This window comes from Eleutherodactylus coqui, chromosome 5 (assembly GCF_035609145.1).
Source record: "Eleutherodactylus coqui strain aEleCoq1 chromosome 5, aEleCoq1.hap1, whole genome shotgun sequence".
NCBI lineage: Eukaryota > Metazoa > Chordata > Amphibia > Anura > Eleutherodactylidae > Eleutherodactylus > Eleutherodactylus coqui.
In genome coordinates, this window is record NC_089841.1 from 259502102 (window position 1) to 259517562 (window position 15461).

The following is a 15461-nucleotide window of genomic DNA, read 5'->3' on the forward strand; positions in this document are numbered from 1 at the left end:
ACGTCAAGCATTGTCTTGCTCTTCTTTTACATGTGCATGGCTGATTCTCTGCTACACTAATGAAGATCCACAGCATATACAAGAACATTTTTTTCCTTTCTCCTTTCAGTATGGGTCATATCTCCCTAGTTGGAGGATTTTTAGAATTCTGCGCGGAGAAACCAGGTTGTTAATTAAGCCCTAGCTATGTGGCCTGAATCCTAATAAACTATTGCAATCAAACATAATGAGGATTCAAACTTTTTTTTTTTTTTTAAATTTCTTTAATTTGTGAAGCCTACAAATAAGGCAAGTAACACCACAGTAAAAAACAAATAGCCCCTTCCAATATTTCCATTCCCATAAAGAGAAAAATAAAATAAAAATAAAAAAAAAAAACACAAATGAATAGGACATAATATATAGTGTTTGATTTGCAAGATATAAATTCCACACAATGATCTTTTTAAAAAGGTAAAAATGATTTATAATACACAGATATTTATGTTGCCGTGCTAGCATAGAAAATGCACATGCACCCATGCCTAGCCTACTCCATATAAATAACTAAAAATACATTAGACAACACTAGCACTTTTTTTCCTTTAAACAAACATATTAAACAAGTAGTCTCTCATTTCAGACTCACAGTGACAGGCTCATTGCCAAAAGGAAATATTTTCATTCACACATCCACATTCAATATTTAGAATATATTTATTTATTCAGACCTTTTGTATTTTTCATTGTACAGTTGGATATTTTGTACCATGCTGGTTTGAGTGGATTTTTTTTTTATATAGTTTCTTAAAGAAATATATTTTTATACAGTTTTGCAAATTAGTACATTTAAGACATATCATGTGGTGTAAAAGAAAAGCAGATTGCATACCGATGTTATCCAGACTCCAAAATGTCATAAAATCTTTGATCTAGTTTACAATGGATACATTACATCGTGTCCTGGCACTCCAGTCACTCAATGGCAGTTAAACCGTAATGGCAATACATAGACTTGTGACGAATACATATTTAACAAATAATGGGAAAGTAATTCTATTGGCATGCACTTGCAGCTCATAATATCGCTGATGCTCTTGTTTCTGGCGCCTATGCATGGTTTTCATGCACGCAGCATATACTAATTTTTTTTTTGCGCTCATTATGCACAATTCTATATAAAGCAGCTTTCTCCTGTCACCACTCATGCCATTAGTTAATATCTGCCGTTTTAGATCAAATCACAGTTTTAAATTTAGGTATACTCCAGCTATGAGAATACCGTTAGTTTCCAAATGTAAGCATGCACAACAGTCTTAATTTGAGCCAATACCTCCCAATAATCCCAAAAAGGTGGGGGGTGGGGGTGGGGAGTCATGAAATGCGAAATGTTAAAGCAGCATATGTCCAGACAAAAGTCTCTTGAAACAGTATTGTAGAAAATATACTTTATACATTGCGAGTGTAACAGTTAACAGTGATGTCTCCAAAAGTAGCTTAGAATAATATATATATTTTCCTATATATAATCAGAATTTGACATTGTTACATCATTTCTTATCATCTTGGCCTGGTAATATACAAGGCACCACACAGCATCTAGAGGCACCTCAGATGTTACTCCTGAAGGCTACAAATGCGTTAGCATCACAAGCAGCCTCACAGTAGGGCTATTCTTGACAAGTGGATTTCATTTTTCGATTAACCCAAATGTTTCCACACACTAGCTGATGAGCAGACTGGCTCCCACCATTCCCATGGTTCAGACTTACTCAGCAGTCTTATAAAGGGTTAGCGAACAGTCTCGTGAAGCATTTCCTAGGAATAAATATGAATGATGTGGAGATAGGACATCTACTTTACTACAATAAAAATATAAAGCCCCCTGCAAGCTGAAGCAAACAATGCTGGCTTACTGCACTACTGCAGACTTCTCACACACACTCTCCACAGCTCGGACCCAAAAACAGAAAGGTGGCGGCACCAACTAACTGCTGTTGATGAGTTAATGGACCAACCCCTATCCTGTAGCAACTATGAAATACAAAGACGTTATACCGCTAGAAAGCATTAAAATAGTTAACATATTCTCATTTAGGAAATGAGTTGCCATCGAGAGACAAAAGCTAGACAAGTTAGTAGTGTTAAACAAACTCCACGTGACCGCCCTGCTACTGGTTTACAAGTTAGTTAATAATTAGCATTCATTAGAGAACGGCTAGTAATGCAATTTCTTTAGAATATATTAGTGTGGGTTTGGGAAAATGAAACTTTGGGTCTCCGAGAGGCACATGGGTTATTCTTCCCTAGAAGCAAAGCATAATATGGGAAAATCGCTCCATACTACAACATCCGATGACACGTGCCAGGATTTTTTTTCTCCATGAAAGCCATAAGAAAAAAAACTACCATTTATGGTGCCATATTACAGATGTGTTCACGTGCTCTGAAAACTGAGTAATGTGTTCTTTAGTCACTGTACAGAGTAATCCTTTCCATGTGATTGCATTTCCCGTATGACTTATTCTGGCCACGTCGCGCCCCTCCCACACGGAGACGGTTACCCTCCGTCTAATGATTTTTAAGTGCATACGAGTTTTATTCATATAACTCTTATCAAGTCCAGCTAATGATGTGCTTTATTTTTAACAAACTCAAAAATGCAGAAAGATGGTAAACGGTCCTCGAAAAGCAAGAGTCAAAATTCAATACTGGGCCATATTTATAAAAACTATAAAGAAAAAGTGGTCTTTTTACCTATAGCAACCAAACCGAGCTCTGCTTAGAGTTGTTGGGCGGCTGCTGCCACGGGTTGCCATGTTCAGTCATGTAAACTCCATTTAGCTTTTACTTTGACGACCTTTACTGAAGGCTAGATGACTGATGGGAAATACCGCCTGTAGCTTTTCTATATTGTGGCATCCACACTTATTGAATTAGAGGTCAGTCCACTGCATTTACGTTGCTGCAATGCTGCAAGAGGTCCAGAATTACTGACACTGATGAGTTAACTCTTTAACAAGGGTGCTTTTACACAGGAATCATCACTAGTGAATGGAGGTGAAGCGGGCCAGGGATCGTTCCGGCCCGCCTCCATTCACAGCAATGTGAACTTTTCCTGAAGTTATGAGAGGCGATTTAAAGAAAACCGCCTCGCATCTATGGGTAAATCGCACGTTGACGAGCACGATATTGGCTGCGTTTCACAGCCTGATATCGCCCTCACCCGTTTGTTGGTAGCCCCAAGCAGGCAGTTGTTCATAAGCGTCTACTCTTTATATGGCCGATCCAACATTTAGTTTTCTGCATACAAAAACTGCACGACGAGGGAGAAGCAAACGAATCCTCATTAGACATTGTCGGGCGTGCATTTACTCTGAACGGCAATCGTTCAGATTCCCGCTGGATAGTCGGAATTCAGACAATTATTGGCCTGTGTAAAAGGGCCTTTCAGGTCTGGCATGTTCATTATCTAAAATGCTGTTGTATTTAGTAAAGGATACCCCTTTATCTTCCTAGGTATCATCTGAAGTAACATGCGCACCAAATACTGGAAACAGAACTATATAGCCTAAAAGCAAATTCTTCTATAAAATCATACTTTCCATTTAACAGCTATCTCAAACTTGCTTTGGGGCAATTGTTGCACAAATTGTAGAGAAGTAAAGCAATTCTATTTTGCAACATCTGTCACTGAATATACTGCATTTGTAGTCAGCTTACTATGGTGCTGGAAATTAATTCAAGGTGAAACAATCAGCAAACACTTGAACAACTAATGTGTCTATCCAACCAGCAGGAAATCCAGAAGACCCCAACAGCGAGAAGCGATCACCTGCTGCCAGCTCTTCTACCACCCCCTCCAATTTGTTGTCTATGCTGTATACAGGGATTCTGTGATGTAATGACACCAACTACCTCCTCAGTGATCATTTTTAGGCGGGATGGGGGCTATGTACAGCATCACTTTAATAAGAACCCACAGCATTGCTTGTGTTGTATGTTATAAGAGCTCATGGATGGATATTTTAGCCACATATTTAAAACCACTAAAGTAATGCGAGCACTTTATATGAAAGCAGATTTTCATTTAGTTTAAGCAATAAAATGGATGTAAAAGTTGTAAACACAAACTGGCTTATATTTAGAGCAGGTAGGCGGTGGACAACACATTTATATTGGAATTTACAGTAAATGTTATATTCAATGTAAAACGTGAAGAGTTGCCTCCATTCTTATGTAATCTTTGACAAACACCACAGGAGGCATTAAATTAAGTTTGCTACTATATTAATAGCTGCATAGTTCAACAATCTTCTGAATACACATACTGTATGCAGGCATTCTGAAAGCAGTCATACTGTAAAGTCAACATGAAATGTTAGGATTGTTTTATTTCATCTTTTGGTAAGCATTGCCTGCGTGCCGGCAGACAGCCAAGGCTGCGGCGATCTTGTTGCTGTGACCGCTAGGGTGCTACAGCGCCAATGAAGGGAATCTACAAAGATGTGGAAAACTTGGCAGGCTTTTGTAATCTACGTGCAATAATAAAAACGTGCTCGGCAACCATTGTGTGGTCACAGCATAGTATTGCCGATAAGGGGAACTCCCGGGGTACATATTCTTTACCAATATTTAAAAACTTTCATAGTACTGTTCTCGTAAGACAGGAAGAGAGGAAAAACAGCAAGTATTTTTATCAGGCATTTTTTAACCTAATGAATTCTAAAACCTAGCTATATCTTGTGATAAACTCCCCAAGCAATTGACCGGAGAGACCCGTCAAGCAGCCTGTAAACAAAACTCAAGTGTGGCCATGCTTACAGACGTAGTGGGAAGATAGTACAGCTTGTTGCCTGTCTCAATGTTGTATCTGCGATTTTAAGATTAGTGTCTACATAATAAAATCACCTAAGCATGCTTGTGGACTTAGAGGGTATTCTCCGTGGTTTAAAAATAGAGTTTTCAGGAAAAATGTTTAAACCAAAAATTTACTTGTACTCTTGATTTTTCACTGTTGCACTCCCAATCTCTCGTGTTTACAAATGTACTTGAGACAATGTGACATCAGCTCACATAGCAGAAGCAGCCAGTTACCACAGCGTGACATGTCAGCATGGACCAAGCATCACCACAGTGGTCCTTAATGGTCTGCCATGGGAATCTGACTTGGTATCGTATGCATGTCAGTCAATGTAGCTTGTAGACAAGGAGGGCTAGGATTAGCAGGGTACAATGAAGAACCTGACAACTAGCTGCCAAGAGGTAAGTTGGTACTCATATTCTGAGCTTCAACTGTCAGCATTTTAAACCTTGTGTGCCAAATCTCAGCAACGGTGTCCGTCCACCTTATGAATTCCTCAGTGTCACTGAAGAGTTTACGGAAGTGTGCACTTATACTTGCTCAAACACAGAACAATTATTTCAAAGTTTGCCAACAAGTAAAAAACAAATGAAAACTTGCAGGCAACTCTTAAATCGATAGACTAAAAGCAAAATTTAAAAGAATCAAATGTAAACCAATTCCTTATTTACTAACTTGTATTCAGAACTGAATATTTTTTCTACTTTTTCCCCCATCAACGTTTCAGGCTAAAATGAAGCAAAACCAGCAACCAACTGTAGTCGTTCACTTTAGGGAAAAGTTCAGTTTTCACTTTAGGAACGCTAAATACAAAAAGCAGCTAATAATGCTGAGGGGTTTGTACAGAAAGTAACATGGCCAATATCAGTTTTGTTCTAATGCTGATTTTACCAATTTGGGTTTACAGACACATGCATACACGTTAGTATTAATCACTCATCCCACAGTCTAGTCTACAGAAGTAGCAACCTTCCAGGCATTAGTCCATAGGAATGTGTAGAGCGCTTTCAGACCACTAGAGTATAATGTGCACAAGTCCCAGAGCCCGTCTGCATCGTGCACAGTTACTTCTCAAAGACAGTGATATTTCCGTGTCATCATTTTTCCGTGATGCAGGTAATCGAGCTGGTATTCTAAATGTGCGGCATTGCATCAGAGACACCTTCTCAATGGCAGATAGTCTTAACAGCATGCATGGGCATGCTATATGTAATTAGCATACAAAAGGGGAGAAAATAGGTTTTAAGATGCTATAACACTTTCCAGCAGCAATTAAACAAGACTGACACAACGATGAAAGTGTAATTTAGTGTCAATGTGTAATTACCAATTACCCAGCGGAATGGAACTATTACTATTCCACAAATGACAACCGCGGTTTGGCCATCCTTTCTAGAATGAGTGAGTTTCCAGGTAAGATTAGCACAGCATTCCCTTTTCAATATTCTACAGAAATTAATTTCCAGTTTGCATAAGAAAACCCCAAACGTTGGCATTATGAAGCATCACAACACTCCATACCTTTAGAACACTTAAATATCATAGAAAATTAAATAGCATTACTCAACATGATTGTTGCCGGCTGTTTCCTGCAGCAACGAGGTCAAGAGACCAAGAAACAAAACAATTAACAAAATACACCATTTAAAAGACTGGAATAGGAAGAAGCTTGCGTCAGATGGATGTAGCTACAGGAAAATCTCCACTGAAGACCCTTCCATGCTCTCCATAGCACTGCCCAGAACTTCTTCACTCCTTTATGAATGATGGGGATGGGTAATGTTTTCATGCAGCACATTCGCCTCAAACATAAGCCCAACTATATGTTATACAAATAATTACCACTTATGTTCTGGCCTTTCATTCATCACAGTTTAAATTCTGTATGCAGCAATATTGGATATATCTGGTGAGAATTATAACTTTCCTGCATAATGCTCATTTCCCATATTCCGTGCAGGTGCTTATGTCAGTTCATTCGAGGACAACTTTGTTGGTGAGTGTGGGGATTTCATGTGTAGTCCTTCAGCAGGCTGCAATGAGTGAAATACAAGATCTAAAACATGTTGCACAATGAGGGATTTTGTAGCATTGCAAGCTTGGGACAACAAGGTTTTACTCATTGTACATCACAGAGCGACACCTCTCAGCAGTTGCCTTAGACATAGCTGACCTGCTGAACCTTTATGCTCAGCTGGGGAAGGGGGCAGCATATCATAATTTGCAAGAGTTTTGATTACAGTCGGTCCATTCTGAAAGTATCTTCTGTGGCAGGGTCAGTCAAGACCATGTCTGGGTCGTTAAGCATATGCAGTCCATCCAATGTCAAGGGATCAATTTTCAGTTCATCCAAGGGAAATTGTGAATCAGAGTCAAAACAACTCACATCTCCAACCCCAGCCAAAGAATTGGTAAGTTCCTTCGATAAACTTGGAGGAGATTCCCCAGTTACTGCAAAATTATAAACATAAGCATTAGATAACAAAAACACAGTGTGCCTCATGCAGAGTCCTCAAGCTGGGCAGAAATGGTTTACCTGTGAGGATGATGTTCGGTATGTTGCTGTGGCTGGAATAATTAAGCTGCTGAGAATCTGGTAAGCTGCTGTGACTACTCGTAAGTCCCATCATAGCGGCCTGAGAATAGTTGAGGGTTGAGCAAGGGCTGTAGAGGCTGTTGGAGCTAATTGCATTTTCAATCATATTAAACTGTTCAAGCTGTAGAAGAAAATTAAAAAAGGAAAGAAAAAAAATTATAGCTAAAAAATACAAAAAAGCCTTAATAAAACAATCAGCAGTAAGTACTAAAGAGTTAAGTGATAAGATTAGCATAATAATAAAAACATTACTAACTAATCTAGGAATCAAACTGTTGACTTTTTCCCCCTACAAATGTGCACGATGTGAATCAAGGGCATACATACCATAGAGGTAGCCCATGTGGTTGGTTTTAGGGTCCAGCCCTAGTTGGCTTTATCACAGTTTTCCATCTGGCGGTGAAACAATGTACAAAAATTCCCACAGCGATTTAGAATTTTTAGTTTAATAGAACCTTAGACTGGTAGAGTTGCAAGGGACCTCCGGGATCATCAGGTCCAACCCTCTGCTCAATGCAGGATCACTAAATAATCGCGGACAGATGTCTGTCCAGCCTCTGAAGACTTCCATTGAAGGAGAACTCACCACCACCCATGGTAACCTGTTCCACTCATTGATCCCCCTCACTGCCTAATATCTAATCTGTGTCTCCTCCCTTTCAGTATGATCCCATTGCTTCTAGTCTTTCCTTGTACAGATAAGAATAGGGCTGATCCCTCTGCACTGTGACAGCCCTTCAGATATTTGTAGACAGCTATTAAGTCTCCTCTCAGCCTTCTTTTTTGCAAGCTAAATATTCCCAGATCCTTTAACCGTTCCTCACTGGACATGATTTGCAGAGCGCTCACCATCTTGGTAACTCTTCTCTGAACTTGCTCCAGTTTGTATATGCCTTTTTTAAAGTGGGGTGCCCAGACCTGGACTCCAGCTGAGATCTGACTAAGGAAGAGTAGAGGGGGATAATTACCTCAGGTGATCTAAACTCTATGCTTCTCTTAATACATCCCAGAATTGTGTTTCTTCCCCTATATGACCCAGTGATCATGTGGCCACTGGGATCCCTTGGCACAGCAGAGCTACAGGGTCCTAGCAGATCCCGATCAGCTCTGCTAGTGACTAGTATCACTACAGGGGGATGTTTTTCCCTGAAACTGGGGCTTCTATGGATGCCCCAGCTACAGTGGAAAAGTGGGGGACATTCATATTTTTTTCCTTTAATTTTACAGAGGTCTTATAGGACGTCATGGGGGTTACAGATGTTAAAAAAAAAAAGTTAAAAGAATAAGCAAAAACAGTTACAGAATAAAATAAAACTATATACATAAAAAAGAAAATGACCCAAAGCCAATGGCAACCGTATGCGCCCTGTAATCCAAAACTATACAAGTTATATATCAAAATGTCCAAAACAAAATGAGGAACCCATTTTCATACTTTATTTTAGTGTAAATATTCAAATAAAAAGAAAGAAAACTATTTAAGTGTTCAAAAAAACCTTTCTACCTTCAATAAAATAAAAAAAATAATGGAAAAAGTCAGTAAAAATGAAATATAAAAAAAAAATAGGTCTATATGTCACGGGGGATAATAAATGAAGAAAAAATAAATGTTGGTAGCTGAAGGAAAAAAAATAGGGCAGTAAAAAAAACCCAAAAAACATATGGGTAAAATCACTAAAAAGTGTCTCGTCCTTTAGGTACAAAACAGCCTGGTCCTTAAGGGGTTAAGTGCAAAAGGAACGGGTATGTTTTAAAAGTCATTCCAGATTTCATAATGTCTACTTTAAAACAAACCAACACAATTGCAATTTGCCACCCTCACAATGCCCCCTTCAGACTATCAAAACTCCTTTGTAAATAAATGGACAAAATAAATTTAAGTCATGTAAACATAGATTCAGTGGCACCACGGAAAGAAGTTTGATACCCACTAAGAAGGCACTCAGTGGGGTAGATGTGGGGTGGATGGTAATATGAGAGAGCAGGAAGCTAGCTGGGTGACAGAAGGAAGGGTAGAGATCCAGTGAGGCTAGTCCTGAATTGGCACACCCCAACAAGCTTGGGGTGCAGCAAGCCATGGCGTGACTTGATAGATTGCCTGTCAGATCACAGTATAATGTAATGCTATGGCATTACATCATACTGCAGGAGCGATCAAATCACCTTAAGTTCTTATTCACTTGGGGGGACTAAAAAAATATGTAAAAATTAGTTTTAAAAAGTAGTAACAATTAAAAAACTAAAATAAAAAGGTAATAGGTTTAAAAAAAAAACAAAAAAACCTTTTGCCACATTTATAATAAAAGAATCTTAATAAAACCCAAAGACATATTTGGTATCGCTGCATCTGTAGAAGTCCTATCAAAGTAATTATTTACCCAGCAAGATGTTGTTTTTTTCTACTCAGAAAAAAAACAAAAGAATTACTCTTTTTCTGCTCACCTAGTCACCAAAAACAAAACAAACAAAAAAAGTCGTACGCATTTCAAAATGGTACCAGCAAAAAAAAACAAAAAACAAAAAAAACACACACACAACCCCCCCACCCACCTGGGAAATAGTGACCATAATATAATACATTTCAACTTGTCTTTCATGAAAGAGTTTTATAGGGGAGCTACAAAAATACTAAACTTTAAAAAGGCAAAGTTCGACCAGCTCAGAGATGCCCTTAACCTTATTGACTGGGACAATGTCCTGAAAAATAAGAGTACAAAGAATAAATGGGAAATGTTTAAAAACATCCTAATCACTTACTGTGAGCGGTCCATGCCTTACAGAAATAAAAGGTTAGGAATAGGAGAAAATCAATGGGGCTTAATAAAGAGGAAAAGGGGACAAATGGCAAACAGAAAGAATTTAAACTACTAAAAACAAAAAGGCAATGAAGAAGCACTTAAAACCCATAAAGGAAAAAAAAATTATGTAAAAAGCAGGTAAAAGCTGCAAAGGTGGAGACAGATAGGGGAGAGTAAAATTAACCTTAAACTGTTCTTAAATTATATAAATAGTAAAAAGATTAATACTGAAATGGTGCTCCTTTAATAAATAATGTAGGAAAAATTGTAGAGGGTGATAAGAAGAAAGCAAATCTATTAAACAGTTTTGACTACAGTATAGTCACAGAGGAAAATGAAATGTCACACGAGATGCAGAGTGATAAAAGTAAACTTCACTAAATGTCACCAGTTTAACCCAGGAAGAAGTGAAAAAAAAAAAAAAATTACCGGGTCCCGATAACATACACCCCTGGGTTCTAAGGGAATTAATGTGGCACATAGACCCTTGTTTCTTATATTTAAGGACTCTATAGTGACAGGGTCTCTAAGTGGATTGACGCATAGTTAATATAGTGCCAATATTCAAAAAGGGGTCCAAAAGTGAACCTGGAAACTACAGGCCGGTAAGTCTCACTTGTCAGAGGTGCTATCCTGGAGTACCTGAAGGAAAATAGCGGTATTACTCCATGTCAGCATGGGTTTATGACGGGTCGCTCCTGACAAACCAATCTAATCAGCTTCTATGAGGAGGTAAGTTTTAGACTGGAACGGAAAGAGTAATTGGATCTGGACTTTTCCAAAGCGTTTAATACTGTGCCGCATAAAAGGTTGGTACATAAGATGAGAATGCTTAGTCTGGGTAAAAATGTGTGTAAGTGGGTAAGCAACTGGCTCTATTCTTTCTAATATTAATTACCTGGTAGAGGGATTGCACAGTAAAATATCAATATTTCAAGACAGTATAAATTAACACGCGATGACAGAATGTGGTTGCAAGAGGATCTAGATAAGTTGAGGACTTAGGCAGAAACGTGGCAGATGATGTTTAACACGGAGAAATGTAAGGTTATGCACACAGGCAGGGAAATACATGTCACCTTTACACACTAGATGGGAAACCACTGGGCAAAGCGAACATGGAAAAGGACTTAGGGGTTTTAGTTAACTGTAAGCTTAACTGTTGCAATCAGTGTCAGGCAGCTGCTGCCAAGGCAAATAGGATAATGATGTGCTTTAAAAGAGGTGTAGGGGCATATGACTAGAACATTGTTCTTCCGTTTTACAAAGTACTGTTCAGACCACCCATGAAGTATTGAGGACAGTTTTGGGCACCGGTACTCACGAAGGACATATCAGAGCTTTAGCAGGTACAAAGGTGGGCAACTTAAGTAATAAATGGAATAAATGGACTACAATATCCAGAGAGGTTATCAAAATTGGGGCTAATTACTTTAGAAAAAAGATGATTGAGGGGTGACCTAGTAAATTTATATAAATATATCAGGGGACAATACAGAGATCTCTCCCATCATCTATTTATACCCAGGGCTGTGACTGTAACAAGGGGTTGCCCTCTATGTCTAGAGGAAAGAAGGTTTCTACACCAACACAGGAGATCTTTACGGTAAGAGCAGTCAGACTATGGAACTCTCTGCTTTCACTCCAAAGCAGTCTAGTTTCATCGTTCAGAATAAGTCCCTGGATCAATGCCCCATCTCCATACTTCTAGTCCTCATAACCTACAATAATCTTATGTTCAAGAAAGGCATTCAAGACCACTCAAACATGTACAATGAATCAATTATGGCAAAGAGTTCTGTAGTCTCGCCGTTCTTATGTAAACAATCTCTGTCTAGAGGAAAGTAGTTTTCACCAAAATCAGAGGGTGCCCCTTTGTCATTGTTACAGATCTATACAATAAAAAATTAGAAAGATCTCCGTATTGCCCATTCAAATATATCTGCATTGTAATACGACAGTCACTAAACCATCATTGTCCAAACTGAATAACCCCACGTTTAATAGCCCATCTTGGTACTCCAATTCATCCATTAATTATCCTAGTTGCCCTCCTCTGTATCCACTCTCCTTCAGTTTTGACCACCTCATACAGAAGTATCCAAAATTGTATAGATACTTCATGCCAAATATGACCAGTAATTTGTATAAAAGGTATAACTATGTTCTTGTCAGGAGCAACAATGCCTCTTTTGATGCGTCCCATGTTCTATTTGCCTTGAGAGTAGCAGCCTGGCACTCATTCCTAACATTAAGTTTAGCATCTACAAACATCTCTAAGGCTGGGTTCACACAGGGCGTATTCCCGTCGGAAATCTCGCGGCTTGGCCGCAGCAAAAACCGCGAGATTTCCGCCGGGAGAACCGCCACGGAAAAAGCCGCCGCGGCTTTGAAGCGGCCCGGCCGCTCGCTTTTTCGTTGCGGCCGGCGCTCCACAGAGGAGAGCGCGGCCACGACGAAAGTAAACAAAAAAAAAGAGTAAACAGACATGCTGCATCTTTTGAAACCGCGGCTGCGGTGGCCGCAGCTTCAGCCGGACTTACCGCAGCGGATTAGCCGCCCTGTGTGGACGAGATTTCTCAGAAATCTCGTCCACATGGCTGGCTATTCCCGAGATTAGCGGCCGCGGTGAAATTCCGCGCGGCAACACCGCAGCAAATCCGCCCTGTGTGAACCCAGCCTAAGTCTTCTTCAGTGGATGTTTTACTCCGTGTTTTACTATTTAATATATAATTAAACACTTTGCTTCAGAGCCTAAATTCACCTGCAAGTATTGATATTCTAGAAGTCCTCTAGAAGGTTGTTAATATACATATTACAAATAAGAGGACCAGATACCGACTACAGTGGTGCCTCACTGGTGACTACGACCAAATTTGAGGATGTACCATTAGTAATCACACTTTGCTTCCTATTACTGAACGAGGTAACCCGTTTACACATTTTCGACTGCCCGAGAATCAAGAGCATGTGTTGTACAGTCTATGTAATATTGAAGAGGAGTTATGCTGACTGACAAATTGACTAGTTTCAGACGGTATAAACCCAAAGTAAATCTGATCTGGTCAGAATGGAGATCACATGATCACCTAAGGAGTAAAGGGCCAGAAGTTTCAGATAGAATGGAATAACTAACCAAAGTAATACTAGCCGATATATATACTGGGGAGATAGTTACATAATGAATGAAAAAAAAAAAAAAAAAAAAATCACAATAGTGGCCCTTTAAATTATTCTTGTTTATTTGCAAACAGCTGAAGATTTTTAAATTTCGCAAATCAACCTAATTTGCAATGAGGTTAATAATTTTGAGTGCAACTGTATTTTTCAAGTAAAATGGTAGGCTAAGAATAGAGTCAATGTTTCTTGTGTATGGATATAGTGTTAGCAGTAGATAGATATGTATTTTGTATCATGCATTTATCTCATATGCTTCAGTTTGTTATATTGTTGGCATTTTCCTTTAAGAGATTTATTTAAGCTTATTATGCACGATAGAATATGTTCTGTTTTACTTCAACCCTATAAAAGTGAGATGTACCGGAGAGATGATTTCCAATCACATCTGGTGTGCTTGTTTTGTAAGCTTCCTCAATGCTCGAGCATTTAACTATTAATTTGGATACCTAAAAACATACCAATAAGCAAGCTTTCACTAACACTTGGGTGTCCAACGGGGATTGGAATATCTCAATCCAGATCCCAGTGCAGAATTCAGCGATTTTCTCTTCTCTGGAGAGGACAGACAGAAAACTCTATAAACAAAAAGGTAAGAAAACTTATTTCTTACAAAATTGTCTGTCCTCCACTGAGGTCAGGATTGTCCCCTTTGCTGGCTAAGAAGGGCATTACTGTCATGCTTTGAGAGATGTGTCAACTGTCAACACGAAACTATGGAAAGCTATGGTAACTACTAGGGCAAGTGAATGTCTTGCATAACCATGTGTGTATCCTTAACTGTTACAGCTACAAGACGGAGATAGAGGAGCTTTCTATACAAGTAAACTACTCGAAAAGCCAGATGGGAGTTGTAGTAATGTAATTGTAACTTGGTTGTATGAGACATTGTGGAAATTGTATGTGTAGCGTGGTGATTACTATGCGGCAATACGGTTATTTTTATTTGAAGAAAATTGGTAACTCAGTATCTACGAATAAGACAGGAAAACAGCGGACTAGACCATACAATAGTGCCTACGTTATAAATTTACATGTTCAACCTGACCTGGGGTATAAAGGGAAACTCTGGGATCAAGTTGTGTGGGTGTATTCAAGGTGACCACTAACTTGTTCAGACGGATAGTTAAGATTTAACCCGTAGATTAAGGTTATAATATCCTGGAAAAAAGACAGCTAAGGGACGATCAAATAACTATGTATAAATACATTAGAGGACAATACAAGGATCTTTCCCATGATCTGTTTATACCCAGAACTGCAAAGGTAACAAGAGGGCATCCTCTACGTCTAGAGGAACAAAGGTTTTATCACTAACATAGAAGGGGGTTCTTTACTGTAAGAGCAGTGAGACTATGGAACTCTCTGCCTGAGGATGTGGTGATGGTAAAATCCATAGAGGAGTTTAAAAGGGGACTAGATGTCTTTCTAGAGCGCTACGATATTACAGGATATAGACATTAAGTGACCAGTGGGGTTGTTTATCTCAAATGTTGATCCAGGGATTACTGCTCCATAGGAGCTGATTGGCTCGCTGTCTTTTTTTTGCCTTCCTCTGGACCAACAAGGGGGGAGGTTAAAACAGGCTGAACTAGATGGACAGTGCCCTTCATTCAACCTAAAATACTATGTTACTATGTAATAGTAATTGAATTTGGCAAATATAAATGAGTAGTATACCTTGAATATGCTACCCTGGTGTGTCGCATAGAAATGGCAAAAAAATTACCTGTGAGCATAGGGGATGGTTGAGTGATAATGGTAAACAGGAAGTGAAACTATCAGGAACTTGTTAAGTAAGGATGCTGAACAAGACGGAAGACGGCTAGACAGCTGGTGGAAGAGAAGGAGGGCAAAAAAAGTACTCAGAAGGTGTGAAAAGATGCTTAACCCCCTTAGTGATGAAGCCTGTTTGCTCCTTAGTGACAGCCAAATTTTGGAAATTTGACACGTCAGTTTATCATAGAATAACTCTGTAAAGGTTTTGCATATCCAAGTGATTCTAACAGTTTTCTCACCACATATTGCACTTCATTTAGGTGGTAAA

At 39.0% G+C, this 15461-nt stretch overlaps 1 protein-coding gene across 3 annotated transcripts in view; it reads right to left on the reverse strand.

Annotated features, from left to right (window-relative positions):
* Positions 1-254: 254 nt before the first annotated feature.
* The window catches only part of CRTC1 (CREB regulated transcription coactivator 1), a 151495-nt gene continuing 136288 nt past the window's right edge, over positions 255-15461 (reverse strand). For all 3 annotated transcript variants that reach the window (XM_066604597.1, XM_066604596.1, XM_066604598.1), the window contains 2 exons: positions 7380-7560; positions 255-7294 (listed from right to left, as the gene is read on the reverse strand). In XM_066604597.1, coding sequence (XP_066460694.1) covers positions 7080-7294; positions 7380-7560 — 396 coding nt within the window. In that variant the 3' untranslated portion in view covers positions 255-7079. The remainder of the gene's footprint in view (positions 7295-7379; positions 7561-15461) is intronic.